Genomic DNA, 27,935 nt, shown 5'->3' on the forward strand with positions numbered 1-27,935 from the left:
AATCTCATACTTCTGATGTGGGACTTGAGTTCGTAACATTTCACCATGTTCCACAGCCCTAGCGCCCACGCGGACTGACTTTACACTAGTTAGTCTCGACGAATCGGCATCACGACTTTTATGGCTTGACGAACACTGCTATGCCGACGTTACCACCTGCGCCGCACGATTGCAATTGAGAGACGTGGTGTAGCCTTTAATACCAATTAATACGAACCTTGAGAGAATCACACCCCAAAAACTAACTTGTGAGAACCACATCCCAAAAGCTAGTTTGTGAGGTTGGAGAGCTCAATGTCCATATAAACCCGACACTAGAATCTCATATTCCGATGTGGGACTTTAGTTCGCAACACCATGCTACATGTGTTCTATAGTTTTTTTTGACAATAAAGACTCCATCTTGGTATCGTTCTTCGTGTCTTTGTTCTTCTAAGATCATGTATCAAATATACGGAAACTGTTTGATCTTCCCTCCCCTTACAAGTGTGAGAGTAGCCGAGTTTTTGTTTATAAATCACTCGACTAGGCTATGCCAAGCCTATGTGAGAATTTAGTCGTGACAAATACAAATACTCAAATTGAGTTGGCAATAATCAAAATTCATATGGACAAAGCAACTAGAGCTTTCAACCCGGATACTCAAAATAAAGGAAAAAAATACGAAAATTTGTGAACTACAAAGGCAAAATTCAATTACATAAAAACAATTTAAAAAGTCAGAGAAAAAAACACCAGACCACTCTTCCTGACACAAACATCACATTCGGGCCCCACAAAGGAATGGGCCGAAACTTACACGTGAGCCCAGGCCCATTTCCATGTAATAAAACAAAACTATGTTTTGTTTTTTCCTCTCTCAGAGTTTCCCTCTCTTCACGCTCTTCATGCGCATCCATGGCTGCCCACAGACTCGTACACATAGATACATACATACATGATACATACATCATCCATTAAAAGTAAATGCTGTGGAGAGAGAGAGTGATGCAGCTGCTGCACACTACTACAGTCTACAGTACTGCTTTTCATAATTCACAGACCCCAGAGAGAGATTAAATCCTCTCCCATGCGTCCAAAATTTTGAATAACGTCTCTGCTTTTCTTTTTCTTTTCTTTTTTCAGGTTCAACGCATTCAAGGCTCTGCTGCTGCATCTCATTCATTATTCTTTTATTTTCTTTTTCATTTTTATTGTTTTCACATTATGGGTCTCTGAGCACAAAGGAAAATGATTTCTCTCCAATTTTCTACCCCCATTTTAAATGGATAAATTCCATTCAGCTGGCCTACATCTGTGTTTATGATCAGTGAAATACCCACCTGTCTTTTACTGTTGTCTTCTTGTGTTGTGTTTTCCTTTCATTTTTCAATAAACTCTCTCCAAATACGTCTCTTTCTGCTGGTGGTTTTGGCTTGTTTTCCTGTTTCTCTCTGTCTATTTGTCTTGGAATCTCGAGATTGGCGATAATAGACCACAACAGGACCCAACCTCTAGTTCTTTCTCAAGTGGGTCTTTGAGAAAAAGAGAAGCGAAACCCATTATCAATCTGATGAAAGCGAGAGTAGGCTCTCTTGGAGGAGAGAGCCTGCCAGAGACCAACACCAACAAAACCAACTCTAATAAGGAAGAAGATCACGAACCAACACCTGCGCAACAACAGCCCTTCTAATCCCAAATTGTCCTCCTGCGTTCCTGTAATTGTTTTCTTTTTTTGGGTTGTTCTCTCCCTTGTTTGTAGCCTTTGTGCATTTTGTGACCAGAAAAACACATTCTTGGAACTTTCATTATTTTGGGTTAATCTCTGTCATGTCTATGGCGCATGTTATGCACAACAAAGAGGCATTAAAAAACCAACAGATGGATTCAGGTAAGTATGTGAGGTATACAACCGAGCAAGTAGAGGCTTTAGAGAGGGTGTACTTGGAGTGTCCAAAGCCTAGTTCTTTGAGAAGGCAGCAGCTTATCAGGGAATGCCCTATCCTCTCTAACATTGAGCCCAAACAGATCAAAGTCTGGTTTCAGAACCGCAGGTAAATTTTTTTAACAATTTTGTGAGTTCGTCTGCTTGTGCGAGTAAATTAAAAATGGGTTGCAGGTTTCGGTTTGTTTTCCTTTAATGCTCAGATTTGGATTATTTGCTTCTCGTTTTCAATTGGATTTCTACTTGGTTTCTTATATTTACTACTTGATCTGTACGCCTTTTCTGTGTGGGTCTTTACAAGAAAAGCATAGTGATGGGACAGAATGGTTGCAGGTCTTAATTTTTTCTATTTAAGGGAAGAATGGAGCTTGTTAAGTCTTTGTCTGGTGATTCTTTGCCATTCTGTCTGTATTTACTTCATTTACCTATGGCCTTTTCACTTTGTAAAACATTTTTCTCGAAGATTAAGTGAGCTGCTCAGAAAATTCTTTCCTTCATTCGGTGATTGTTTAATTATACTATTTTGCAATTTATTTGATTAAAGGTTTCCTTTCAGTTCCTGCACAAACTTTTATGGCAACTTTATCTGTCTGGGAAGGTCTCTGCCATTTGTGTATTATGGAAATGTAACGGAAGATGGTGGCAGCTAATTATTAGCTTTTGATGACCGCCTCTCTTGGTTTTGTTTAGCAGTTGATTTACTTGTTTGGTTTTGTGGGTTTTTTGATGTTTGATATTTATGTTTCTGAAGGATAATTTCGGGAGCTAAATTTACATCGTTTTCTTTTAATCAATTATTGAGGGTCGATCATGAAGAGAATTTGAAACTTCCTGTTATTTCATCCTTTGTTCACTTTGTTGGGGATTTGAAATTCAATGAAGGTTAATCAATCTTACGTGATGAAGTTGGTATTTGTACCTTCAGTGAACTAAAAGATCAAGATTTAATCATAAGCGCATTTATATAGTAGCTCATGGATATTATATTTAGTCTTATTTATGTTGCGTGTGTCTATTATCTAGCAATTCTAATGATACATTAGAGGAGTTTGGGTTTTTTAAAAGAACTTTGGTTTTTAAGAGTGAGGGAATTGTGTTCTTTGTTGTTTTGGTTGTGCAATTTGAGGTGTTGGCCAATAAAGTGTCTTGTGCTTGCATTTCACACCTTGACTATTTCTCTCAGATGCCGCGAGAAGCAGAGGAAGGAAGCTTCCCGTCTTCAGACTGTCAACCGGAAGCTGACTGCTATGAATAAGTTGTTGATGGAGGAGAATGATCGATTGCAGAAGCAGGTGTCACATCTGGTTTATGAGAATGGATACATGCAACAACAGCTGCACACTGTAATTTTCTTCTTTTTTGCGAACCATTTTGATTGGGTTTTATGCATTCTGAGATCAATGCGTAAGCTTCAAGAACAGACATCTCTTACTCTTTCTCTGCATTTACGCTCCATCTTGTTTTTGTTTTTATCTGAAGCATGGTATTTTGTAATATAGGATGATCCTTGACCTTAGTTGCACTTACTTAGTTTAAGGTTTGAAACCCAGTACCTCTTTTGTTCTTCTCAAGAATATTTTTCTGATGAGCTTTCCAGTCAGGAACTTTTCATAATTTCCTTTGGCTTCATTCAGAACTTTCCAAACATGTTTTTCATTTATGTGTCGTAATAGATTTTATTTGAATTCTGATTTGTGAACAGGCTTCTGCAACGACGACAGACAATAGCTGTGAGTCTGTGGTCATGAGTGGTCAGAACCAACAACAGCAAAACCCAACTCCTCTGCATCCTAAAAAGGATGCTAACAACCCAGCTGGGTAAGTAAATCAGTCCCCTCACCCAGCTCAATTGGGATGCTTCGATTCCTTTTTAATGTAATCTTACTAGCTCGTGAATCTTCAATTGCATTGTAGTCTTCTCTCGATAGCTGAGGAGACCCTGGCAGAGTTCCTTTCCAAGGCTACTGGAACTGCTGTCGACTGGGTCCAAATGATTGGGATGAAGGTATGACTTTTTATAGGATTATTTGTGCTGAATATTTTCATATTGTATAGCTTTGGTTTTTGTAATTAAATCTGAATTGCATCTCTCTTATTGATAATAATGTAGCCTGGTCCGGATTCTATGGGAATCGTTGCTGTTTCCCGCAACTGTAGCGGTGTAGCAGCACGAGCCTGTGGCCTTGTGAGTCTAGAGCCCACAAAGGTACTTGCTTCTCATTTTGTTTCCTACTTTTCGGTCTAATTTATTATTTGTTTCAGATATAAAGCATATTGAGAATTTTACTAGGTTGCTGAAATTCTCAAAGATCGTCCATCTTGGTTCCGTGATTGCCGATGTGTTGATGTGTTGAGTTCAATTCCTACGGGAAATGGGGGGACAATTGAGCTTATGTACATGCAGGTCTGTAATTTTGCAAAACCAAATATTACTTGTTATCAGATACTCTTATGCATATACACACTTGCCAACCCAGTGGAAAATTCTTTTGGACATTCTCTCCCCTTTCTTTGGCACATTACTTTTTTTCAGTTTCTAATTGTGTCTTCTGCCCAGACTTATGCTCCGACAACATTGGCTGCAGCACGGGACTTTTGGACACTGAGATATACTACTAGTTTGGAAGATGGGAGTTTTGTGGTATGAATGTCGGGGTTTATTTCTTTATTCATTCTAGCTATTCAATGGTCTTTCATTTGGATATTACTAATCTTTTCAAGGTGCTGTTGATCTTGAATTTTTAGTTAAATATTAGGTCTGTCATTGTGTATTTGCATGGATTACCTGCTGCTACTGTTTGCTCTGTTTGCTTTAGGATTTGTGGTTTCTAGTGAGAATGAATTTTATGCAGATATGCGAGAGGTCATTAACTAATGCTACTGGTGGGCCGCCTGGGCCCCCCACCTCGGGGTTTATTAGAGCTGAAATGCTTCCTAGTGGATATCTAGTCCGACCCTGTGAGGGTGGAGGCTCCATCATTCACATTGTTGACCATGTTGATTTAGATGTAAGGATGTTTTTTTTTATTTTTTTTATGTTCTCCTGTAAATTTAGATATACTTTTTTGTTTTATTGCTTTGCATTTGCTTGTGCCAGGTTTGCAGTGTTCCTGAGGTTCTTAGGCCACTCTATGAGTCATCAAAGATGATTGCTCAGAAAATGACCATGGCTGTAAGAACTACTGCTCAAATGAGATATCTCTTATTTAGTCATTACTGTTCTCCAGGTTCAAATTGGAATTTGTTGTACAGGCCTTGAGGCACATTCGACAAATTGCTCTTGAGACCAGTGGAGAAATTCAGTATGGTGGGGGTCGTCAGCCTGCTGTATTGAGGACATTTAGTCAGAGGCTCTGCAGGTAGGTCCCTGAACTTAGCATTATTGTTTGGTATCATCTTTTTATGATGCAAGCCAACTTGACTCCCCTGCAGAAATATTTGAAAATTTTTATCTTATTAAAAACATTGCTTAAGAAATGAGATTGTTAGATCCAAGGTAAGAATAACACCAAGTGAAGATAACTTGCAAGGAAACCATTTATGATGGTATGAGCATGTACTCATGTAGCCAACCCCAAATTTTTGGGATAAAGGCTCAAATGATGATGAAAAGCATATGCTTCTTTTGTGAATCATAAGTTCTTCTATCTATTCTTCTTTCTTTGGCAAATAAACTCTTTAAATCACTTCATAGGAGTTTCAATGACGCTGTCAATGGCTTCCTTGATGATGGTTGGTCACTTATGGGTAGTGATGGTCTGGAAGACGTGACCATTATGATAAATTCATCACCAAACAAATTTATTGGGTCTCAATATAATGCATCAATGTTCTCATTTGGAGGGGGTGTGCTGTGTGCCAAGGCATCAATGCTGCTGCAGGTACTTACCTAGAAGCCAAGATGGCTGTGTTTATTGTCTTTGATTAGCTGGTTATGAATCTCAGTTTTTCATGTTTTGCTACATGCTATGTTACCCTGATAAAGATTCTTTTACGGTGTACAGAATGTTCCTCCTGCTTTGCTCGTTCGTTTTCTAAGGGAACATCGTTCAGAGTGGGCTGACTATGGGGTTGATGCCTACTCTGCAGCATGTCTCAAGTCTAGTCCTTATGCAGTTCCATGTGCAAGACCTGGTGGCTTCCCCAGTAGCCAGGTCATTTTACCTCTTGCCCACACTGTGGAGAATGAGGAGGTAACTACTTTTCACCTTTATCTGTTGGGTTTTACATTTTTTGGTGCTATGATCATAAAAGTTAATTTGCTATGCTAACTTCTCCATAAATTTCTCACTCATGAAGTTCTTGGAGGTAGTTCGACTAGAGGGTCATGGTTTCACCCCCGAATATGTAGCAATGGCGCGTGATATGTACTTATTACAGGTGTGTACCCTTTCGAGTAATAGATATGGACAACTCTTACCAGTGAGTTAAAATCTCTTATTGGCTAGGAAAAAAAAAACAAAACACAAGAAAGGAAAAGCAAATAACATAAACAATCTGGAACTGCAAGAGCTTCACCTTGAAATATAATCTCAGGAATGTAATGCCATGTTGATATCGGTGGAATAGCTCGTAGGCTTTTTGTGCACATAAATTCTGGGCAATAACCACCAGTACAAAATAATTTATATATTTTCTATCTTTTTTTTTTTTTTTGTGTTTTTTAGTCTCTTACAGTACTGTAAGAATTGTCCAAGTTTACTTGCCCCATTGTACATACATGCATGAATCCTTAGTTGGTTATGGGGTTTTTTTGTAAATGACTTTTTTTTCCTTCCTATAATCCTATTTTGGCAGCTGTGCAGTGGAGTTGATGAGAATGCAGTTGGTGCCTGTGCTCAGCTTGTTTTTGCTCCCATTGACGAATCTTTTGCTGATGATGCTCCTTTGCTGCCATCTGGCTTCCGTGTCATTCCGCTGGATCCTAAAACAGTTGGGTGACTTTTTTGTTCTTACTACCATAATTATTCTTTAAACTTGCCACTCATTGGGATGTCATGAGAAATCTTGTTAGGGCTGTTGCTAGGAGTGCAGCTAATTGTTGACAGACCAAATCTGAATTTTTTTATTAATCCAACATTTCATTAGTTGGTTGGGTTTGATTGTTGTATCCGTAAAAAAAAACTTATACCAGATGTGAATGCAATGGAAAAACTTTAGGGTTTAAAACCAGCCAAGAAATGAACTTAATAGCGGTTCACTCTAGTTACCAAAATTTTTGGTCATGATTGTAAAAACAATTTATAACCATTTTCTGGTATTACCTATTCCTTGAATATGTTTTTGGTTTCTTTGCAACATAGGATGGGGCTGCTGCATCTCGGACATTGGATTTGGCATCTACTCTTGAAGTTGGAGCTGGTGGTGTCCGTCCAGCTAATGAAACTGATCTGAGCAATTACAACCTTAGGTCGGTCCTGACTATTGCATTCCAATTTACTTTTGAGAGCCACTTGCAAGACAATGTTGCTGCTATGGCTCGGTCCTATGTACGAAGTGTGGTGGGGTCTGTCCAGAGGGTTGCAATGGCTATTGCTCCTTCCCAACTCGGCTCAAATATGGGACCAAAGTCTCTTCCTGGTTCTCCCGAGGCCGTTACATTGGCACAATGGGTTTGCAGAAGTTACAGGTGGGCAGTTCATGTTCTCATCTATAATTTTCGGTCCATATGCCCAAAAGAACTGAATACACATCATCACTTTTTATCGAAATGGAAGCCATTTAATAGCTGAGCTTTTGAAGTACTTCCAGTTTATGATTCTGATTGGCATAAGATAATAAGTAATGTGTAATGCGTTATGTTTCAGGATTCACACTGGGGGAGAACTGCTTCGCGGTGACTGCGAAGCTGGTGATGGATTGTTGAAGCAACTCTGGAATCATTCAGATGCAATCATGTGCTGCTCTTTAAAGACAAATGTAAGTCCACTAATCTAATTGTTCTGATTTTTCATTTTAAGTGAAATCCTTATATTTATGGCTCGTGGAAAAGCTGAACATTACTTTTGAACTAAAAATGCAGGCATCTCCAGTTTTCACCTTCGCGAACCAGGCTGGTCTTGATATGCTGGAGACCACTCTTGTCGCACTTCAAGACATTATGCTCGACAAGATTCTTGATGAAGCTGGTCGGAAGATCCTCTGCAACGAGTTCTCAAAAATCATGCAGCAGGTAATATACTGACCAAGCAGCTAGAATTCCACTTTTAGTGTCATCGCTCTGTTAACATCAATTCAAATGAGACTATATATTCCTCAACAAAATGTTGATAAGCAAACCTATATTTGCAGGGATTCGCATATCTGCCCGCAGGGATCTGTATATCAAGCATGGGGAGGCCGGTGTCGTACGAGGATGCGGTTGCATGGAAAGTTGTGAATGATGAGGACTCAAACCATTGCCTTGCCTTCATGTTCATCAACTGGTCCTTTGTTTGACATTGATGAATAAAGTTACTTTTGAATCTGACTTGGCTATCTATTTAAGTTATATTTGCTCTATGTTGGTACCTTAAAAGATGCTATATGGCATTATGCTGGATGTTATAATCGCAGGATGTCGGAAAAACCTATATATAATGTGTATGACTGGATTATGGTTTCTATGGTCTTTGGAAGACATGTTGGAACTTGAAATTCCACTGCAAATGCATAGTGTGCATGGTGTTTAGGAGAGAATCATAAGTCGCATGATAGATTCTGGTGATATTAGTTGCAACATCACATTGCTTCAGTTAGTATTCATGTAATATAAAACTAATGAAACGAAAATTATAAAGATGTCAACGTATTTCAGTTATCTTATCTGTTGAGGTGGATGCATAGGATCTAAGTGGATTCGTGGACGTAATATGTCTCACATGATGTACATGACGTCTTGTGTGCGCAATTCAATCATTGAGATAATTAGGATATTAACAATTGAGATTTTAATTGGTATTGAGACTCTTATAGATTTCATTGTAGATTCATAAAGAGGGGTCAAATATTTCCTTTAAATTTTTAAAATTTATGTGATGTATTTTTTATTTGAAATAAAAATTAAGTTCACATGAAATATATATGTAATGTTTTGGATTTGTATTCAACGTTCGAAAATTGTTATAAATTTTTTATTTTGATTTTGATTTTTGTTTTCAACAAAATTTATATTGTTAGATCAGCAAGATTGATCAAAATATAATATGAACATAATTTTTAAAAAAATTGTGAGTACCATTATTAAGGAATTACAGCAGCAGCCCCTGTCATCATACCGATTGCAGTAATCCCTATAATCACACTAATCCTAATCAGCAGAGCACTATAGGTCGTACCACGTGGCAGTTTGCGCCATACCTTTTGATGATATTTGGTGTAGGCATATCCATCTTTTTTTAAGCTATAGCCTGTCTACTTGACAGAGATCCATTAATGAACATGGTCAAATCAAATCAAATCAAATCACGATCCTCATCTGTTTTTAGTAGTTTTTGGTCAAATCAAAACCCGGCATTGAAGGGTCAAATCAGACGGTAGCAGTTGTTGTGCCACACATTGACCAAAGAGAGAGGGAGGGGAAATCGGTTATTTCAGTTGTATGGTCAGAGCATCCACAATGGTAACCATATAATACAACAATTCAAAATCATTCTCTCTCTTCTCCTCTCTCTTATGTGACACAATTCAATTGGATGAATGAGTCCCATAATAAATACTATTCATCAACACTTCATAAATTTCAACACTCTATAGTCTATTCTCATTTTCTCTCTCTTCCTTTTCATCACCTCTCTCTTCCTTTTTATCATTTCTCTCTTCACCATTCATCAACTATATATATACTCCAACTCTCAAGTATCATTTTTCCACAACTAAATTTTCAGGTGTCATTTTTCATCCATTGTGTGCATGTAGCGCTATACTTATCAAAAAAGTAACATTTTAAGTACTTAAAGTACACTCTATTATACCCATTGTAATGATACAACACTATATTTATTCAAAAAATGTTGTTAACATTGTTAAATATCATACCATTGTGAATGCTGTCACAGTTACAGAGTGGGACCATGGAAACCACGTCATGCCACGTAAGCACACAAATATAGTCAATGGTGAGTGAAGTCATGGTATGCCCATGTCACATCGATCCCTTAATCCCTTCGCATCAAAAGTTGTGCCTTCGCCCTTTCTTCTTTCTGGCTTTGTCTTTAATTTGTCGCCCAGTAAAGTACGGCGTCGTTTTAAATGCTTGGTAGGTTAGTATCACGCAGACGCCGCAGATATAGACAATTCTACAAGACATGTAAGTAACTACCCTTGAGAAATAAAGTGGAAAACTACAGAAGTCAAAGAAAAAATACCTATATATATTTACTGAAAGGAAATCCCTCACAGGCAGGCTTCTGACCAATCAGTCTACGCATGTCACAGAAGGCAATGATATATACGTATATCAAGGGGCCCACCTTCCAGTCTACGTGTATGTGTGTGTATGTATATATGTAAGCACAACATGCATGCATGATACATGCATGCTTGGGGACTAACCTTCCTGACTTTATTATGGCTTTCCAGTTTTGTCTATGTTTTTGTTGAAATCCTTTTCATGGCACAGTGTTTACTTACAATTTGTGCAGAAGCCATTAAACAAAATCAATTAAGTAAAAGTGTTCAAAGATCTGTGTGACTTTGTCAGAACCCAATGAACAGTAAACAACTTAACAGGGATTGTTTAATTAAAGTGCCTTGTTTTTTTTCCTGTCTGCTCTGCTGCACTAAGCAGAAAGAAAGAAGCAAAGAAATCTTTTTAGAGTCTCACATGGTAGATTTAGTAGACTATATCATTCATGGTCTGATGAGACTCACACAGTAGTCCAGTACTATCATTTAACAGCTAACACAATTACTAATTTGGGTTTGACAGGGGCTTGGCGTGTACTTGTTTTATGAATGCAGATGCTGTTCTTGCACTGACAGTATTTTAATTAACCCTTTGTTCATGAAGTGTAATGATAGTTTTTTTGGTGTTTATTATTTATTGCATTTGTTGGGCATGCAAAGTAAAAAACAGTAACCTTTCAAAAAAAAAAGTAAAAAAAGTAACAAGTTTGTGTCAGTTGGATTTATGGATTTATGGATATATGGGTTTATGGGCTTATAGTATGGGCCCTATCCACCGTGTTTTGTATTTACAGGGCCCTCCTTGAAAGATCCAACAAAAAACAGTTGGTCTGTTTGAGCCCAAGAAAGGAGGCCCATTCGTATGAGTATTTGAACCGAATTATGGCGTGAAAGGCCCACGCTTGTTTGTTCAATGTTCAGAGTGATCGGAAATGGAGCAGGAGGAGAAAGAGTCGATCAACGCGGCTTCGCGCGAAATGTCTCGTGAGTTCAAAACCCTAATCAACGACCACGATTTGGAATCCCTCAAGCAATCGCAGAACCTCATGTATCACCCTTTTCCTCCCTTTTTGCTAATCTTTAATCTTACATTTTTGTTTGGCAGTTTCAATTTCTCAGTTGGTGTAGTTATATGATCGGGTATTGAAGCTTAAAATTTCGTCTTGGAACAAATCATGCTTTGTTATTGGATTGTGTGCGTCTCTGTGCTTGAGTAATTCAAGAAGATAGTGTGTATATATTAAAAGCCCGTAGTTGAACTTAACTGTTATAGGAAGTAATTCAACAAAGATTTACAATATATTTGTTACAAAGTATAAGAAGTCTGAAGTTCCTGTTGTCTTTGAGTTCAAATTTTGGTTGGCTTGGAACTAATCAGCCCGTCTGGTTAGGATTGTAATTAATAAAGATTTACTCATGGACCATGGTACAATCTATTTCATTCAATGACATGCTTGCTACTGCATATGTAGGAGCAAGTGAGCTCAGCAAAAATGAAAAGATACAAAGGATTATGGTTTTACATGAATCTCTGCAGATGTGTTCTTAATCCCTTGATTTAGTTTCAGATTCTGATTCACTGATGCAATGACTTGGTAAGATAAATGTAGCACTGTAGTGGAGAAAAAAGGAAGAGTCATATCGTGTTGAATTCACAATAATTTCTTGTCATTGATGTTCTTCTGTGTTCAAAATGGTATCAAGTACCCAAATATAGAAGAATCAGTTTTGTTGATGAGCATTGGCCATTCCATGGAAAATTTAGTGTTTTTGCTAGGGAATCTAAAATTCGTTAACTTCTCTGGAGATTAAAATCCCAAGCGTCCATTAAATTTTCGGTAGAATTTTGTGGCTCTTATACGTACTTTTTCCATTTCAAAATTTACAAGATTATTATGATTTAGCAGAACCTATTCATTTATGAAGTGTTGCCATTCTTAATCTGTAGAAGTGACCATACTCATATCGTGTCTGCGCTGCTAAAAACTTAGTACTAAAAAGAACCTGGCTTGCTAACCCCTTTGCTCCCATAAGTGGACGCATCCATGATTCTAGACTGCTAGTGGTAAGGGCCATATTTTCTCCTTGGTGGGCTTGTTTTGCCTTGCTGTTTCCTTGATTGGTGGCATAAATATTCTTGATGGCCATTCTCTATTCTTGCCGCAGACTTGCTTTACCCAGTTGGAATAACTTGTGTATTATTTGCTACTGCTTATGCCAACTGAATGATTGGGGTGCATGTGGGCTCCTTAAGGTTCACCACCGCACATGTTTATATTCTTCTACATGTCTTTTTTTGCTTAAGTCAGTATGGCAGCTGGTGACTACATCTATCCCCTGCTTCTTTGTCTTCCCCAAATTACAGATTAGGAAGATTACAAGACAGTAATGCTGTCTTATCTCATTTCAATGAGTATTCAGAGCATTGCTTTGCTGAGGTTTCTGGCGATTTTGTAAGAAATACACGTGTATTAAAGTCTATGAAGTCAGACCTTGATTACATATTTCAGAAGCTTAGGTACAGTCAAACTATGCTCTGTTCCTTGAATTTGGCAAACTCCAAATTTATGATTTGTGGTATTTGACTTTATTTTCCCTGTTTTCTTCTCTCTTTTCCCCTTGCATTCCCCCTTTTCTGTGGTTACCTTAGCTTTTCATCTAAATTATTTCATTATCATAGGAGGATAAAAAATAAAACTTGTTTCCTTCCTGAAAGTGAGGGAAAAAAATGAGTAAAAGCTGGTGATTTGTTCTCGCCTGACTTCTGTCTTTACTCTTTAGGCTGTTTAATCATATCTTTGCTTATCAGGACATTTGGATTGTAACTTATTTAAGGGTTTTGGTACAACAATTGTAGAAGTTCAATGCACCTATATGCTCAGTTCATAGTTCCATGTTATGCCAACTGATGTATTTCTCCTCACTCTATTTTCTCTTTGAACTTATACATGCCTCGTCTTTTAGTTCCTTGGGTACAAATCGAGTGAGAGTTTTGTGGTCAGCTTATGATTAGGTGTTAGGGCTTCTTATTTGTTGTTTCATAAGTTGTTAATTGATAAGGGCATTTTGTATTGGAGTTCTTTATTTTGTGCTGTTCCCACTGAAATGTGTGTGTGTGTATATATCTCCTCTTAGACGCAGAAACTCTTCGCGCCTTGTTTGCTATGGCATGGGGTTGTATTTCTACTTTCTAATACAGCTAACCTCACATCTATAGGGATTCGTGCTTTTGACTTGAATCCTTCCCCCCTTTCCTTTACAGGGGCATGAAGGCTAAAATTCTGGCTACCTATCCAGATGCATTTCCTGATGAGTCAACAATAGAAGTACTCGACCGAAGACCAGATCTTGAAATGCCTCAATAGAATTATTACAACTTGTCAACGTGTTTGCAGCACGCTTATATCATTTGGCATTGTGGCATACAAATGCAAGATAAACATCATGTGGATTTGTTTTGCTTCTTTTTCTTCTTGAACAATTTCTTTCCAATATGGAATGAGGTTTTGTGGATGTGCTGTACAAAGTATCTGTTTAACCCTTATTGCTTCTATTAAAAAACAGAGAAATGAAAACCGAAAAATGGGAAAAACAGAAAGCGGAAGCTTGAAAAATCTCTAGGTTTAAGCTTGTTTGTTGTATGTCTGATAAAAGTTTTGAAGTAGTAATTGAAATTAGCTTGATGCTACAAGCAAAAACCAAAAGAAATGAATGCTTTCCATTAATCCTACCCAGCTTTCTTGATCCTCTTAGAACTTGTTTTTGACTTAATCTGCAACCTTCTCACCCTGCCCCTAGAAAATCGTCGTCTCTGCTGTAAGATTATAAGGATGCTTAGCATGTTTTTGGAAGCTCCTTGCTCGTCTTTGTTGACTCTGGAGGTTCAAAATTTCCTCATGTCCTGAACTTCAAGACTCAAGGTAAAAAAGGAAAAGAAATCTCTGGCATAGCTTGTATTTGCTAGTCCTGTTGATGCTTTACACTTGCTTCCTCTGTGCTTTGTTGTAACCCTACCTTCTTGGCTCTTGCAGGACTGATGAGGGAGAGAACATCTTGTGCTTCGTCAGCCCAGTTGGATTAAATAAGATGGTTTGCTTTGTATGCTGGGAAGTTACCTGTCAAGAAGATCCCATCGCTTTCTCCCTCTAGCTAGGCTTGGACTATCTATAAATTGTAAGTCGCATTTATTCTTTGCAGTAGATGGAAAAGACAAATAAAAGACTTACCTATCCATGCATTGTTGTCTCAGTGAATGTTATCATTTCGGTCATGGAGTTTGGTGCATGTCCTCTAATTGTCTTAAGCTCTCTAATTGACCTTCAATCCTTGTTTCTTTTGTGATTGGAAACCTGAAATCATGTCTAATTTCAAACTTAAAACTTCCCTTAATGACTCAAATATTTGAAAAAAAAATTACCATTGAGATGCGGCTGTAATTACCATTCAGAGGAACAAATAAGGGGCAAGTTGTGATTGTGAAAGGAAGCTGAAATGAACAACACTGTCATTTAGACAGACAAAGTCAACCCCTTCTCTTTTTTGGGTTTACTGTATATGCATCTACAGAATGTATTCTTGAATCTCAAGGGGACTATGACTCCAATGCAAGACTTCTTACTTTCTCAAAGGAAGCAAATCAGTGTTCATAAGACTTCAATAATCAAAGTTCATGAATTATTCAATAACATCTTATATGCATGCTTGTATCTTTAAGAAAAAAATGTATGTACAATTAGCTAATGATTAATAACCAGTAAAACTAAATATTGACAAAATATCTTTCAAATTTTTCAAAATCAAATTTCTGCATCAACTTCTCTGCTGAAGTTTACCATCAGAGTCTCTGCTCATCATGGTCCCAAAAGCAAGCACCAAAAGCTTCAAGTCGAACCCAACCGATAAAAATAATAATAAAGAGAGACAGCACAATTCTAATCCATTCTCCATGGAATCCAACAACAAAAACCTGACAAGGAACATCGCAAAAGGAGTACAACAATCCATTTTGTATCGTGAACACATTCTACATCATTAAAAAATGGTTTCTAAATAATCTCAACCAGTATCCGATAACATAGCCAATATGGCTTGAGCATTCTGCTTTCGAGTTAAGATGGATGGTCCAAAAATGAAAGATAAGGACTTCTGCTTTCGAGTTAAGATGAATGGTCCAAAAATGAAAGATAAGGACTTCTACATTTGCAAACAGCAAGTATATCCTACATGAAAAACTCAATATCCAGCTCTAGGTGGGAGCAAGGATCAGGAATGCCAAAGTTGCTCAAGACCTGAAAGCCATACGAAAAATGTATATCACAATGCTATCACAGATTAAAAAGATTTAATTCAGTAGAAGGAAGGGATACCTCAGGGTGCACTATTCCGAAAATCCCAATGCACTTCCCCTTATAAATAATACTGGCTTGTCTGCCTTGAAGGAATTCAGGTGCCTTCAGAAAATACACCAAGGTAGTGAGTACCAATGTACCATAGACCAAATATATTCTACAAACCATAAAGTGTAACAAATTAACACTTACATCTGAACGCTTGATATAGTATCCCGTATCATCACCAGCTGGAACAAAAGGAGTTCCCATAACTTCCATAACTCTGTCCACCAGGGAATGAATCAGCTGCAAATAAGAAGGTTCAAGTTTGTTATATATCAGGCTTGCATATAACACTATAACTGATTCATATCCTAATTCTTGTCTGAACTCATATCAGGCTTGAATTGACTTGTCAATTCAGTTCACTTTATTCATTATCCTAATTCTTGTCTTCTTCCAGCACCAGCGCTGGCTGAACTCATATCAGATCTTCAACAGCAATACAAGAAAGTGTCATCACAGTTAGATGTCAGTTGTTCAGAACAAGATGAAATAAATTTAATAAGCAATATCTCTAGAGGCCTTTTCTATAGCCATTAAAATTTCCCCACTATGGTGGAGAATAATGAATTCACACAAATATCTTGAATGCATGAATGTAGCCCCAACATTGTTGCCCATAAAGACTTAGATGATGATGACAATGATTTTTAATCCTAAAACCCCCCTTTCCAACCAGCAAACAGCAGAAACCTTGCACACGGGATTTAACTTTAAGCTTCATAATCTTGCTCTTCTTCAGCTTTGTTCTAGCATGATTAGCAAGATCCTACATTTGCTTTAATTTAAAGTTCCATGAGACATGAAAACATATATGAACCATGTCCTGCCCCTACTACTACGAAACTGTTTATAACAGATTCAGGGGCTCAACGAATTTATTCAAACCAAACTAAATATATCAAATCTGCAAAATTATACACAAAACATATAAAGTAATCATCATAGATATCTTCCTCATTCTCAGAAGGAAAAATAAATCTAAACGTTGCAAGGCAAGTGTACCTCAAATCCTGAATTGGCACCACAGTGCAATGCTGCAAGCATTCGACGATTAGATGCACCAACATCTCTCTTCCCATCCAAACATGCTATATCACCCACTTCAAAAATCTAAAAGAAATACTTGTCATTTACACAAATGTATATATATTTAAAGCAGGAAACATAACAATGGATACCAAAGAAACAAAGATTTTTACGACATGAATTGCATCATAACTCTATTATGTAAGATAATTGAAAATGCTTAGCAGGAAAGTTATGCATGCGTGTAACAAAAGTGTGGAGAGAGAGATATGATATGGACAAGTATTTCCAAAATGAGTTCTGCAAGATTGTTGTAGTAAACTTGCAACCTTGGGTACCAAGAAAAATCACAACTCATTGTTTGATTTTCAAAAAAAAAAATGATATGTAAGATAGTTGAAAATGCTTAGCTGGAAATCTGTTCATGCATGCAAAAAAAAGTGTGGAGAGAGAGGGAAATCATACGGACAAGTATTTCCAAAATGAGCTGCAAGTTTGTTGTAGTAAACTTGCAACCTCGAGGGTACCAAAAAATTCACAACCCATTGTATGCTTTTCAAAATGATGTGTTCTGGCAACTTTTTTAAATTATGAACGACTTTAGTGGGAAAAAAACCTTTGAACACCCTAGTCAGTTATGTGATTTTTTAAATCAATGCCAAGTTTCGAGAAATATCCTGGCACACTTGAAAATACGGCTACCTCCAACCAGTGGCCACTCCACTTATTAGTCTTTGCAGATGGAGTTAGTAATGGATAGCGGTATCCACCTCCATTCATGTGCAAAATAGTACATGCCGCTCACACCTTTATTTCCACATCAATCCATAAATGCACAGGACAAAGGAAATGAAGATTCAACAATTGAAGGTTAAAACTCAACAAAACTCTCCCTTCAACATCTGTTAGATAAAACTAAGATGTCAGAAACTTTTTGATCATAGGAGCAACCAAAACAATTTAAAAACAAGCACACTGTCTTACAAGAGAACTGCAAGGTCATAAGAATAATTTAGTTAACAAAAACAGTTGAAAAAGTCTCCAATACCTTTATGGGTTTCGGATGGTCTTTGTTGTATGCAACAGTTTTCAATGTACCAGGCATGAGACTGGTACGGACAACCTGCACCACATTTAGAAAGAGAGTTTGTTAGCATATGCCTTACCATATGAGGAACAAAAGGGTTTCAATACAGACAAATAGGGGAACCACATGAACTTGGAGAATGATGATGAGGATAAACTAGTCATTAATTTACATATCACCAATAATTAAAAACCAAGTACTTTTTGTTAGTAAACCTGCTTATCATTAATTTTCTTGGCATGTTGTAAACCTGGCTATTACCATAGCATAATAACATCATGTCACAGCATTAAGCATTCTATTAACATAGCAAAAAATATCAAGGATAAAAATTTATTTTAAAGTTCAACACTCTGTCACATTACAATTAAGCGCAATAGCAAAATAAACAAACCTCAAAGTCAGAGGTACGAGGATTTGAGATGACAACAGTTTTGTCATCATCGCGATTTAACATATGAGAATTCTCATTGGAAGAGAGCAAAATCCAATTCAAAGTCTCTACAAACCCATTCATTGCTACCTAACAGAAAAGAAATGTTAAACACTGAAGAACGTGAGTTAAGACAGAAATTAACAGTAAAAAGAAAGGAAATAATGAACACACACACATCAAACGGACACATTCAAATTTTCCTTACCTCCAGTCTGATAAGATCACTGAGCTCGTTCAATGCCAATGGCTTTATAGAAGTAAGCTTTTTTTTTGGGATGTTATTATACCCATAAGCAATAGCAACATCCTACAAAACCAAAAAAAAAAAAAAGAGCTCGTCAGCAGGAAATGCATGTGCAATAACAGTTTAGTGGATTCAATGACCCAAACTGTTAGCATCAATACCTCCATTACATCACACGGGTGGAGAACATCACTTCTTGTTGGAGGTACAGTTACATTGATGTTACATTGTTCAGCATTTACAATGGACTGCTCAGAACGTAATTGCATACGGTTTAACAAACAAGTGACCTGAAGGATAAATACAATAAAAAAGTTGTTCATTTGTCTAACTTGAATCAGCAACTGGCTGAAAACACAGAGTGGTCAGGGATCTAATGCAATAACCTAACATAAGATGATGACTGGTTCCAAGACAAAAAAAACAATATTTCGATGATAAAACATAATTTAAAAGATCATATGGACTTCATAGACTTACTTCCAGCAAGCAATGTCTCTATGGTGATGCATATTCCAATAGCGCCATTTTGTGTTTCCAAATGTAGAATTTTAAAACAAAAAATGATCCAAGGGATTCACGTACCTCATCCAACTCCAAAGAGACTCCCATTAAACCAGTAATATATTCTAGAGGAACTTGCATATTATAGACGGATAAATCAGGGTAGACAAATGACTTCCCATCAGAATATATCACTTCAACAGGTTCCACCTCAAACTTTCTTCCACAGTATGATGAGAAAATTGTCGCCTAGGAATCAGAAGAAGAAAAAATCGAATGCCATCCGCTAATGAGTGGAAACACAAACACAATTTTGATAACAAAATGCAACCAGATAATCTTAGCTCTTACCATTGTGTTCAAAACAATTTTAGCTTTTGTTAAATCTGTGGCTGTGCATTCAATAAACACATTCTTAGTCTTTAAAGTGATTGCTGAATGCGCACCATTGATAATTGGGGGTAGAGACAAAACAGTTCTGTGAAGAAAAAAAGCTAAATTAATTCAACAAAAAAAAAAGAACTTTTTTGAGAAGAAAAACTATAAAACATAATCAAATGTAAAATTCAAGATTAAATAATTGTACACAAACCAGCCGTTTAAGCCCAGGGTATCCTTAATTGATAAAACAAAGTTAAATGAAATATCATAAAGGCAAATGGAACACCATCAGGGACTAATTTCTGGGTAAGAGTGCATATTAATCATAAATATGCTGTAATAAAAGAAGCCATACCTGTTAGAGTCATATATGACAGGGAACACTGGTGAATTCTCTATTATATGCAAAAACTTCTTCAATTTCAAATCAGACTGCCAAAGATTGTACGGTGAATAACATATTAGAAAAGGTGGAACTCTGTATTCAAGATCCAAATTTCAAAATCCTAATCATTAGTACAAAACTCCAAATTTCAGTATCACAAGATTGGGAAAAAATGAGAAACAATAATGGACACCAACGTCTTCAAGGGATCCCTTTTAAAAACAAGTCTCAGTTTTACTCACTCTGTAGAACTCCATCAACTCATCAGCTCTGAAGTTTTTATCCTAAATTACAAAACAAAATTACCAGAAATTAGAATCAGTATCATGTTACTAGCAACAACCCTATCTGCATAATCCAAGATAGCAAGATATCCAGCACTCATATCCTCCATAGAAGGAGTACAGAATAACAAAGGAGAAACAATGAGAGAAATGCAACAACAGATCTATAAAGACAACAGTAACAGACAAGGCCTTCTTTCTTATTATTTCATTCTCCATGGGGTATGCAAATTTGTTCAATCCTAAACCATATGAAGCTCAAGTGATCTAGAGCCCATAGAGAAGAGCTCGAACTTCAAATGAAGATATTTAATAAAAGAGCTTCTATCAAGATAGTTGCATTTCATTATCAAAGGTTCTGTAGAGCTCTTTTATACGAAACAGCATTAGAGAAGGCACCAACCTCTTTTAACAACGTTTCCCCTGTTTTTGGGCCACTTTTCAAAATTTATCCTTTTATGGATTGATCACAATTATGACGACAACGATGATGAGAGAGAGAGAAAGAGAGATTGGTAAGCTTGTTCTTTCTAAATACATATTATTGTCCCTATTATATAAAATAAATTGTCAATATTCCTCTCCCCAGGAAAAGCAGCTACATTAATTTTAGAATATCAACTCCTGTCTCTTATTTTTAAAGCACATATGGAAGTTTAACAAAAGCTTATTTGAGTAAGCTAATATATTACCAATTTTAAAAAAAATTAAGTAGTTCTAGAACGTAATTAAAAAATTAAAGTATAAACAGAATAACAACCTGTTTCAGTGGCACAAAATTTATGTCTGCAGGAGGCAAAGCCTGAAATTGAACAAGTAGATTAAAGTAATTAACAAGTAATAGGTTTTTTTGTAAAAAAGTATCATCCAAAAAGAATAGAATTTTCAAAATCTTTAACAATAATTTGAATATCCATATTGTTAGGCTCCGCCTCGTTTCTCGCTTAAAGCGAGCACTTCCTGCGCTCATGACAACTATGTGAGGAGAGGGAAGAGAGATGAGGATAAGTAGTCAAGAACTTCCTCAAGAACTTCGAACCAACACTATGAGAAACCAATATTACATCTTAATGCAGAGAATAAACAGAAGTCAACCTCGTAACTAAAAGGCCCTTGTAATCTATCCAAGTCATGAGTCCCAATAGCGACTAAAGTTCTTCGCCTAAAACAAGAAGAAAAGGTAAGCTCCAGAAGAATATTTGAAATGAAGAGAGAAATAATAATAATAATAATATAGTATAAGATCCATCCAATGAAAACGTGAAACAAGATAAAGCAATATGATTATTTGTTATCTTCCAGCAAGCACTAATAACCTCAAGCCAGGAAATGTATTGCAAATATTATCGATCAAAAAGTTTAAACATTTATTCGCTGAATGAAAAAATGACAAGTTGCAACTACTTTATACCAAATTGTCAGACATGTAGCATCAGTTTTTAAATCAAACTGGTATCAGAGGTTAAGTCCACTGGACAATATATTCTCTTCTATTGTGGGAACACGATTTAAAGCACACTATACTCAACCATATACAATGAGTTGATTCACACCCTGTTTGTTTGGCCTTGACTCATTTGGGAATAACAAAGGTGTACCTCCTTAATGATTCCATAAGAAAACAAGGCAAGAATTTGCAGAAAACAGTAACCTTTGGATAGAGAAAATTTTCCTTTAGAAGAGCAAGAGGGAATAAAATAAAAATAAAAAAACAGGAAATCATGTTCAACAACAAATAAAATCTACAAAAATTCAAAATATCTCTCATATCAAAATTTTTATCTAGAAGGGAAATAAAAGTATCTATACTAGATGTGTATGAAAACCGTAGATCACCCAACATGCTATGAGGGCTATTAGCAAAGACCAAAGAGATCACAAAACAAAGCTCAGAACTTTAAAGATTTCTTACTTCGGATATCGACTATGGAAATCAAGCCGCCATACTAAAGATGATAGGAAGGCCAACTTGACCCATATAAAATTTGTAAGGAGGCAAATTATGATGCTAAAATAATACCAAGCAAAACAAGCTCACCGTTCTTCACTTTACTAATGCAAATGGTTAAAACTTAATTCAAATACGAAATTAAGTCAAACTTTGTAAAGATCATGCCAAGCTGTTAATTGCAAGTGGATTCATCAGACATGTTACCTACAAATGTTTTGATGAAGCTTATCTTGAAGATCAATGAAGCTCTTATAACTTGCTTCATCAAAGGTCATTCCTCTCAAAACAGCACAAACAACAAAGGGACGAATTAAAGAAGTCTGCAAAAGTGCAAGCAAGGTCACATACACGCAGCAGAATATCCAAAATCAATATGTAATTATTGGCTATGATGGTTACCTCAGGTTTCACATGCATTTTAAGCATAGATTTTTTGCTAATTTCAGCCAGATTATAAGTGGGTCTCTCTTCCTCTCCAAGGAAAACACGTAAAGCTTGTGCAATCCCTTCAAGGCAAAGCAAATCATATCTGCATTGTATCAATATAAATGGTGATCACTCATAAATATTGCGGTCCATTTCCGTGAAATTTAATTTTAAGCTACCAATAAACAATCAGAATGCACATAAATTGATTTGTGGTAACTCAATTGAAGTAACATAATTTTTTGGACCCAGAAGATTAATCAGCTAAACCAAATTTCTCCATCATCTCTGTCCCAACAAAAAAAAAATTAGGGAAAAAAGACAGCTAAATCCAAACAGTGAGTTTTTGATCAACAAGAACCTGGTGAAGAGGAAGCAATTAATAGTATCAGGCTATCAGCACCATAAGCCAAACCCCACTTAAGTGGATTGGATATAACTTCAGAAAACTAAAACACGGAATGACAAGCTGACCAAATCTCATTCAAAAACTATAACTTGGTTCTTCCGAGAAAAAAAAAAAACTCTAGCTTTACAAAACCCAAATGCATTTGGAATAAAAAAACGCAACCATGAAGAGAAAAAGGAACATAAAAGTACCTGTTTGCAGGAACTTCAATTTTGTAGATAATTTCTTCATCATCACCAGCCGCTACCGTTTTAGATTCTTCCAAATGCAGCTCCTTTCTAATTATTTCTTTCTCCGTTGTCTACACCATAAAAGGTTAAAATCTTCAATAAAACCTATCAAATCCTATTTGATTGTAAATAATTTTTTTTAAAAAAATAAGTGAGAGAGTATAGTATTTACTCACCACATCGTCAAGCTCAATCCCAAAACGGAAACACAGATCCTCGAACTCTTCTTGAGCTGCAACTCAAGATAAAATACGCACAAGACACTGAAAATATGTTCTCTTGTGATCAATTGAAATAGAATGAAGGAGATAGATAGAAAGAGGAGATTACTATAAGTTTTGCCAAGAGCATTGAAGAGTCGATCCCTGCCCACACTCACTGTAGGCATGGTGGCGTTTCTTGAGCGACGAAGAGTGGATTTTCGTTGGCTTGTAAATTTCGAACCTCGAGGTTGCTCGACTCTCCAATTGGGGAAATTTGATCGCTGCAACGAGAGCAGGAGCAGTCGTTTTGTGGCGTGGTTTTATACCCTAAACCCTAAGCCAGTTACTCTCATGCAGAATTTTAAAAAGGCCGAACCATTGCTCGCGTGGGCTGGAGAGGCCCACTGTTATACTACAATGGCCCAAGGAAAAAAAAGGCCGAACCATTGCACCTGCGGCCCCTTTTGCATTTTCTTTCTTAGCTCAGACAGGCGCAACGAATCTTCACTACGCGTTTGCGTGATCGTCCGGCCACTATCGAACATCGATCTCAACATCAAATATAGACCAGGGCAGGAGCTTCCATTACCAGATCAGACCTTATAGAGACTATCGCAGGGGGGACGAGACTTGCGATCCTCAATGGCTGACGGAGAGAGTGAAAGACCGCTCAGAAAGATCGCGGAGGCCTTCAAGGAGCTCGCGGCGACTTTGAATTCACAGACTGTCGACATGGAAATGGAAGTGGCCCCATTCTCTCGCGCATGCTCTCTGGTCTCGCCTCTCTTTGGCTGTTTGGGGGTTGCCTTCAAGTTCGCCGAAATGGACTACGTCGCCAAGGTATATACTTTATTCTCTTGTACTCTTTGTTTACGGAGAAAAACTAGGTTAAGAAGATGGCTAATTTCTTAGTTTTGAGCCATTATTTGATTGATTATACCACTTAATACGAAAGTAAAATGGAGTTTAATTTATCTGCGATTGTAATTTGTAGAATGAGTTTGCGATTGTGTGCATATATTGAATTCATGTGTTCTTTTTAGGTGAATTTTTTTTTTTGGGCTGATTGAACATTGCAGGTTGATGATATTGGAAGAGCTTCGAATTCGATTTTGACATTGACAGCTATGCTTGACAAAGATATAAAAGAGAACACTGTGAGGAAAGCCGGTAGTCATTCGAGAAACTTGTTAAGGGTGAAGCGTGGACTTGACATGGTCAGGGTGCTGTTTGAACGAATTCTAGCTACAGAGTGAGTATATAGACTAACAACTTTAACTTGTTCATTTTTTGTAAAGGCGTAAGCTTAGATTCCAGCATTTCTACTAGGTAACAGGCATTTTTTTTTCAGTTCTTATAGAGGGATTGATGATCTGTTACTCTAGTTTGGTTGTGTATCTTTTTCTTGCAAATTGAATGCCTTTAGTTTTCTCCTATGTTTGACAATGTGTTGGTGTTGGATGTTGGGAATATTTTTGCTAAATGCTGGCTTAATTTGCAGTTTTCGCGGATACTTAGATTAGATGGTGTTACATAAAACAATCGTGACTGAAAATATTATCCTGGTTTGAGGTTAACACTATTTTCTTTTTTTATTGTGGCTTAGATTAGCAACATTTATCCTCAAAGAAGTGGAATGGTCTTCAAGTTCCAAATAGAAATCACAGGAATTTTAGTATCGAATGAATTCTTAAAGCTACTTTTATGCAGCAGTTCCAAAGCACAAAGGAAAGTGTTTGCAGCTGATCCTGCTGGACGTGTCCTTTGTCGAATCAAATTTATAGGATATGATACTGGCCTTGTATCTATTTAGATATACGAAGTTTGGTTGCTTAGGATCAGGATCATTTATTTATAATATTTCAAACCATAGGCTTTAGACCTGAACTTTGCAATGTACAAATGTAAGGTCAATAGTTTCGTACATATCATCATCCCTATTTCTTCTAATAATCCATTTATTCTTTTTCTCTTTCAAAATGAAGCTTTGTATGTAGTCACCTTCAAACTGCTCTATTCAATATAGCGCATCCCTCTCCAAAATAAATTAGAAATGGTTACATGAGATCACCTTGACGTAAGCCTCGTGATGAGAGAAGAACTCCGTGCTGCCTCCATTAATAAAAATGTAGAAATAGGAGAGAATATGCCCTTCTTGTTTCATGATTGGCGTCTACCAGCAAACCCCTTTCGACCTAAGTTGCTTTGAGCCTCCCCTATTTTTGCGGCAGTAAACACTGATTTTGGTGGCTGAAGAGTAATGTGCTTCTATTACAATGTTTTGTTTGACATTTACTTTCCCATGATTATGGTTGACTATGGTATATCATACTAATGAACCGGTGGTTGGGATATTGATTGAATCCTTCATTTTTGGTTGTCTTTTTTGTTTTTTCTTTTATCCTGCTCGACGATCAAATTGTTGAACTTAGATGCCTTTTCTTACTCATTCTTTTGAGCAACATATGCCTTCCATACTCATAGCTCCTTAGTTCGTTAGTAACTATGATAGTTCACCTGCAATTGACTCCACTTCTGCTTAATTTCTTGGATCCACATTGTCTTCATGAATAGTGACATTCAATCCATGCTATCAGCTCGTATGTTTTATGTAATATCATATGTGGGTTTTCAAAACCCTATGTTAATTCCTATCATAATTTCTGGAATTCTGGTTATCTCCCTGAATAGGGAGTTGTAAACTGTTTAAAACTTATTATGGTCCCTGGGAACAATTAGGTTCATTGATGTTAAAAAGGTTTGATACCTTATTCATTTTAAAAAGCGAACAACACATGGTGCATAGCACTCGAGCAGGCCCAATAAGGGATGTTCACAGTCTTATGCCTGCATCATGAGGAGGCCGTTTCTGTGGACAATGAAAAATAAAATTGTTTTGTTATCTTACGTAATTGTTGCAAAGATCCAGCATGTTGCAAATGAAAGCCTAGATATCTATATCATTGTCTTTTGATTTGGCTTGCAAGTTGCAATTCATTCTATTAGTAAATAATCATCAGACTTGGAATGAAAGTGACTTTCTGGACTAGATCATCGAAAATTAGTAAATTGTTAGGAAACTAATCTCTTGGTGGTGATGTATTCCTTTTGTTTAACATTAAGTCAAGTGTGTAGGTAGCTATTGTTGATTCTATCAACTTGTACCTGATTGAATAGGTACTCTCAGTTACATGGTTTGCGTGTTTCTCCATACTTTTACTGATGGGCTATCTTAGTATCCCTTGTTTAAAAATATGTCTTGGCTGTCATTTTGTTTCAATACATTGACCCTCACATGCAAAAGAAAGAAATAGGATCGGGAAAACAGAGGAACCTATTGAGAGTTTTGTTTCTGGTTTAATCAGATACATTTTGATGTCTAAATTGACACTATGTTTGTCATAGCTAACCCTAACAGTATTGATGTCTTTGTGGCAGGGGGGCTTCCCTGAAGGAGCCAGCTTCTACGGCTTATGCCCAGGTCTTTGCGCCCCACCATGGATGGGTCATCAGAAAAGCTGTTGCTGCAGGAATGTATGCCCTTCCTACGAGAGCACAACTGATGAAGAAGCTCAATGAAGACGGTGAGCGTTTACACCACTGGTAACACTGTACTTGGTCCATGTGTAATGTACCTGCTCAAGGGACAAAATGTGGTATCTGCATGAATAGCTTGAAAAATTAGTAGCAATGTGTGACAGTTGATGGAGTTGGTGAAGTATTTAAATCTCGATCATAATTGGCTAATCATTGAACTTCATGAACCTGTAAGTTAGGGGCAGATGTTTGGTGTGAAATAAATTCCTCCATGTTTTTGAGGGTTTATTTGACAAATGGGCTAAGGTGAATAAATATGCACCTCTAAGGTGAATAAATATGCACCTCATGCAATTTTGGGTCCAGCCTATCAGGATAGGTTTGCTTGTTGAACAGCTTCGAATTTTGGATTTAGGGTTGCTTTTCGATGATGTGGTGACCTTGTGGTATTTAAAAGAAAACTTATTTGCTTTTTACTTGTATTAATGGTTGATTTTGCTGCTGTTTTCCAGAAGACTCCGCGAGGATTCAAATGGAAAGTTACATTGTTACTTCTGCTCCAGTCATCACATACATTGACAAACTCTTCCTCACAAGAGAATTGGGTATAGATTGGTAACTAGTGAACCATCTGGTAATCATAAGTATTTATGGCTTCCTGTGTTCTCCCCCTTTTTTCCCCCTATTTTCCAGGGGAACAGCTTGGGGCCACCATTCTTTGATTTTCCAATTGGCATAAACTAGGATTTATGCAACTCTTGTTTGATTACACCACAAAAATGCAACCACACTGTACATGAAATAACAGGAATGGTAGTTTGTCTTGAGTTAAATATCCTACAATGCTTAAACCATAAGTTTAGTTTTGTTTTGTTACTGGTGTTTTGGCACCAGGTAGTGAAAAAGTTGTTGTTGGACCATTCATTTGGTGACATGCTTTAACATATTTATCTCTTGTATTGTCGTTTCTATAGAGTATAGACTTTGCCATATCTAGTGTGATAAAGCTTGCATCTACAGGGAGAAAACAAAGGGAATTTACCAGAGCCTCTTGCTTCCCAGAGGAGCCCAAATGCCATTTTGTGCTGTAAACTGGAGGAAACGTTTAAATATGTGATTGCTCTGAG

The 27,935-nt window shown here is 36.9% G+C and overlaps 4 protein-coding genes across 5 annotated transcripts; 3 read left to right on the top strand and 1 right to left on the bottom strand.

Moving 5' to 3' along the window:
* Positions 1 to 1,094: 1,094 nt before the first annotated feature.
* On the top strand, positions 1,095 to 8,553 carry LOC119999832 (homeobox-leucine zipper protein ATHB-14-like). The gene is made up of 18 exons (XM_038847601.1): positions 1,095 to 2,033; positions 3,108 to 3,267; positions 3,627 to 3,742; positions 3,839 to 3,929; positions 4,035 to 4,130; positions 4,215 to 4,328; positions 4,482 to 4,565; positions 4,777 to 4,932; positions 5,022 to 5,096; positions 5,177 to 5,283; positions 5,619 to 5,805; positions 5,929 to 6,117; positions 6,224 to 6,304; positions 6,722 to 6,856; positions 7,228 to 7,553; positions 7,732 to 7,843; positions 7,947 to 8,096; positions 8,216 to 8,553. Exons 1-18 carry the CDS (start codon positions 1,810 to 1,812, stop codon positions 8,360 to 8,362), a joined length of 2,550 nt encoding a protein of 849 aa, XP_038703529.1. The 5' UTR covers positions 1,095 to 1,809; the 3' UTR covers positions 8,363 to 8,553.
* Positions 8,554 to 11,210: 2,657 nt separating this feature from the next.
* Positions 11,211 to 13,835, top strand: LOC120003557 (kxDL motif-containing protein 1-like). The gene is made up of 3 exons (XM_038852594.1): positions 11,211 to 11,357; positions 12,675 to 12,827; positions 13,572 to 13,835. The coding sequence occupies exons 1-3, from the start codon at positions 11,242 to 11,244 to the stop codon at positions 13,672 to 13,674; spliced, it is 372 nt and encodes a 123-aa protein (XP_038708522.1). The 5' UTR covers positions 11,211 to 11,241; the 3' UTR covers positions 13,675 to 13,835.
* Positions 13,836 to 15,188: 1,353 nt separating this feature from the next.
* On the bottom strand, positions 15,189 to 23,593 carry LOC120003339 (phenylalanine--tRNA ligase beta subunit, cytoplasmic). Of its 2 annotated transcripts, XM_038852403.1 has the most exons (20): positions 23,399 to 23,593; positions 23,245 to 23,300; positions 23,030 to 23,139; positions 22,403 to 22,532; positions 22,208 to 22,323; positions 21,148 to 21,214; positions 20,813 to 20,854; positions 20,011 to 20,052; positions 19,739 to 19,815; positions 19,354 to 19,480; positions 19,084 to 19,251; positions 18,660 to 18,788; positions 18,460 to 18,561; positions 18,213 to 18,341; positions 17,780 to 17,854; positions 16,708 to 16,815; positions 15,850 to 15,945; positions 15,676 to 15,759; positions 15,501 to 15,597; positions 15,189 to 15,452 (listed from the first exon to the last, which is right to left on the bottom strand). In XM_038852403.1, the coding sequence occupies exons 1-19, from the start codon at positions 23,454 to 23,456 to the stop codon at positions 15,529 to 15,531; spliced, it is 1,785 nt and encodes a 594-aa protein (XP_038708331.1). In that variant the 5' UTR covers positions 23,457 to 23,593; the 3' UTR covers positions 15,189 to 15,452; positions 15,501 to 15,528. The 2 variants fall into 2 exon arrangements, with proteins under 2 accessions (XP_038708331.1, XP_038708255.1); XM_038852327.1 differs by having other exon boundaries at positions 15,189 to 15,597; positions 23,399 to 23,592.
* Positions 23,594 to 23,767: 174 nt separating this feature from the next.
* On the top strand, positions 23,768 to 27,775 carry LOC120003474 (accelerated cell death 11-like). The gene is made up of 4 exons (XM_038852514.1): positions 23,768 to 24,111; positions 24,351 to 24,523; positions 26,710 to 26,855; positions 27,321 to 27,775. Exons 1-4 carry the CDS (start codon positions 23,914 to 23,916, stop codon positions 27,425 to 27,427), a joined length of 624 nt encoding a protein of 207 aa, XP_038708442.1. The 5' UTR covers positions 23,768 to 23,913; the 3' UTR covers positions 27,428 to 27,775.
* Positions 27,776 to 27,935: the final 160 nt, after the last annotated feature.

This window comes from Tripterygium wilfordii, chromosome 1 (assembly GCF_013401445.1).
Source record: "Tripterygium wilfordii isolate XIE 37 chromosome 1, ASM1340144v1, whole genome shotgun sequence".
In the NCBI taxonomy this organism is placed as follows: domain Eukaryota; kingdom Viridiplantae; phylum Streptophyta; class Magnoliopsida; order Celastrales; family Celastraceae; genus Tripterygium; species Tripterygium wilfordii.

Coding starts and splice junctions, on each gene's coding strand:
- LOC119999832 (XM_038847601.1), top strand. CDS start 1,810: ATGTCTATGGCGCATGTTATGCACAACAAAGAGGCATTAAAAAACCAA. Junction 5,284..5,618: donor TTTAGTCAGAGGCTCTGCAG/GTAGGTCCCTGA, acceptor ATCACTTCATAG/GAGTTTCAATGACGCTGTCA. Junction 8,097..8,215: donor TCTCAAAAATCATGCAGCAG/GTAATATACTGA, acceptor CTATATTTGCAG/GGATTCGCATATCTGCCCGC.
- LOC120003557 (XM_038852594.1), top strand. CDS start 11,242: ATGGAGCAGGAGGAGAAAGAGTCGATCAACGCGGCTTCGCGCGAAATG. Junction 11,358..12,674: donor AAGCAATCGCAGAACCTCAT/GTATCACCCTTT, acceptor CCCAAATTACAG/ATTAGGAAGATTACAAGACA. Junction 12,828..13,571: donor TACATATTTCAGAAGCTTAG/GTACAGTCAAAC, acceptor TTTCCTTTACAG/GGGCATGAAGGCTAAAATTC.
- LOC120003339 (XM_038852403.1), bottom strand. CDS start 23,456: ATGCCTACAGTGAGTGTGGGCAGGGATCGACTCTTCAATGCTCTTGGC. Junction 20,053..20,812: donor ATTTTGTGCCACTGAAACAG/GTTGTTATTCTG, acceptor TTTGTAATTTAG/GATAAAAACTTCAGAGCTGA. Junction 16,816..17,779: donor ACCATCCGAAACCCATAAAG/GTATTGGAGACT, acceptor TATTTCTTTTAG/ATTTTTGAAGTGGGTGATAT.
- LOC120003474 (XM_038852514.1), top strand. CDS start 23,914: ATGGCTGACGGAGAGAGTGAAAGACCGCTCAGAAAGATCGCGGAGGCC. Junction 24,112..24,350: donor AAATGGACTACGTCGCCAAG/GTATATACTTTA, acceptor TGAACATTGCAG/GTTGATGATATTGGAAGAGC. Junction 24,524..26,709: donor GAACGAATTCTAGCTACAGA/GTGAGTATATAG, acceptor TCTTTGTGGCAG/GGGGGCTTCCCTGAAGGAGC.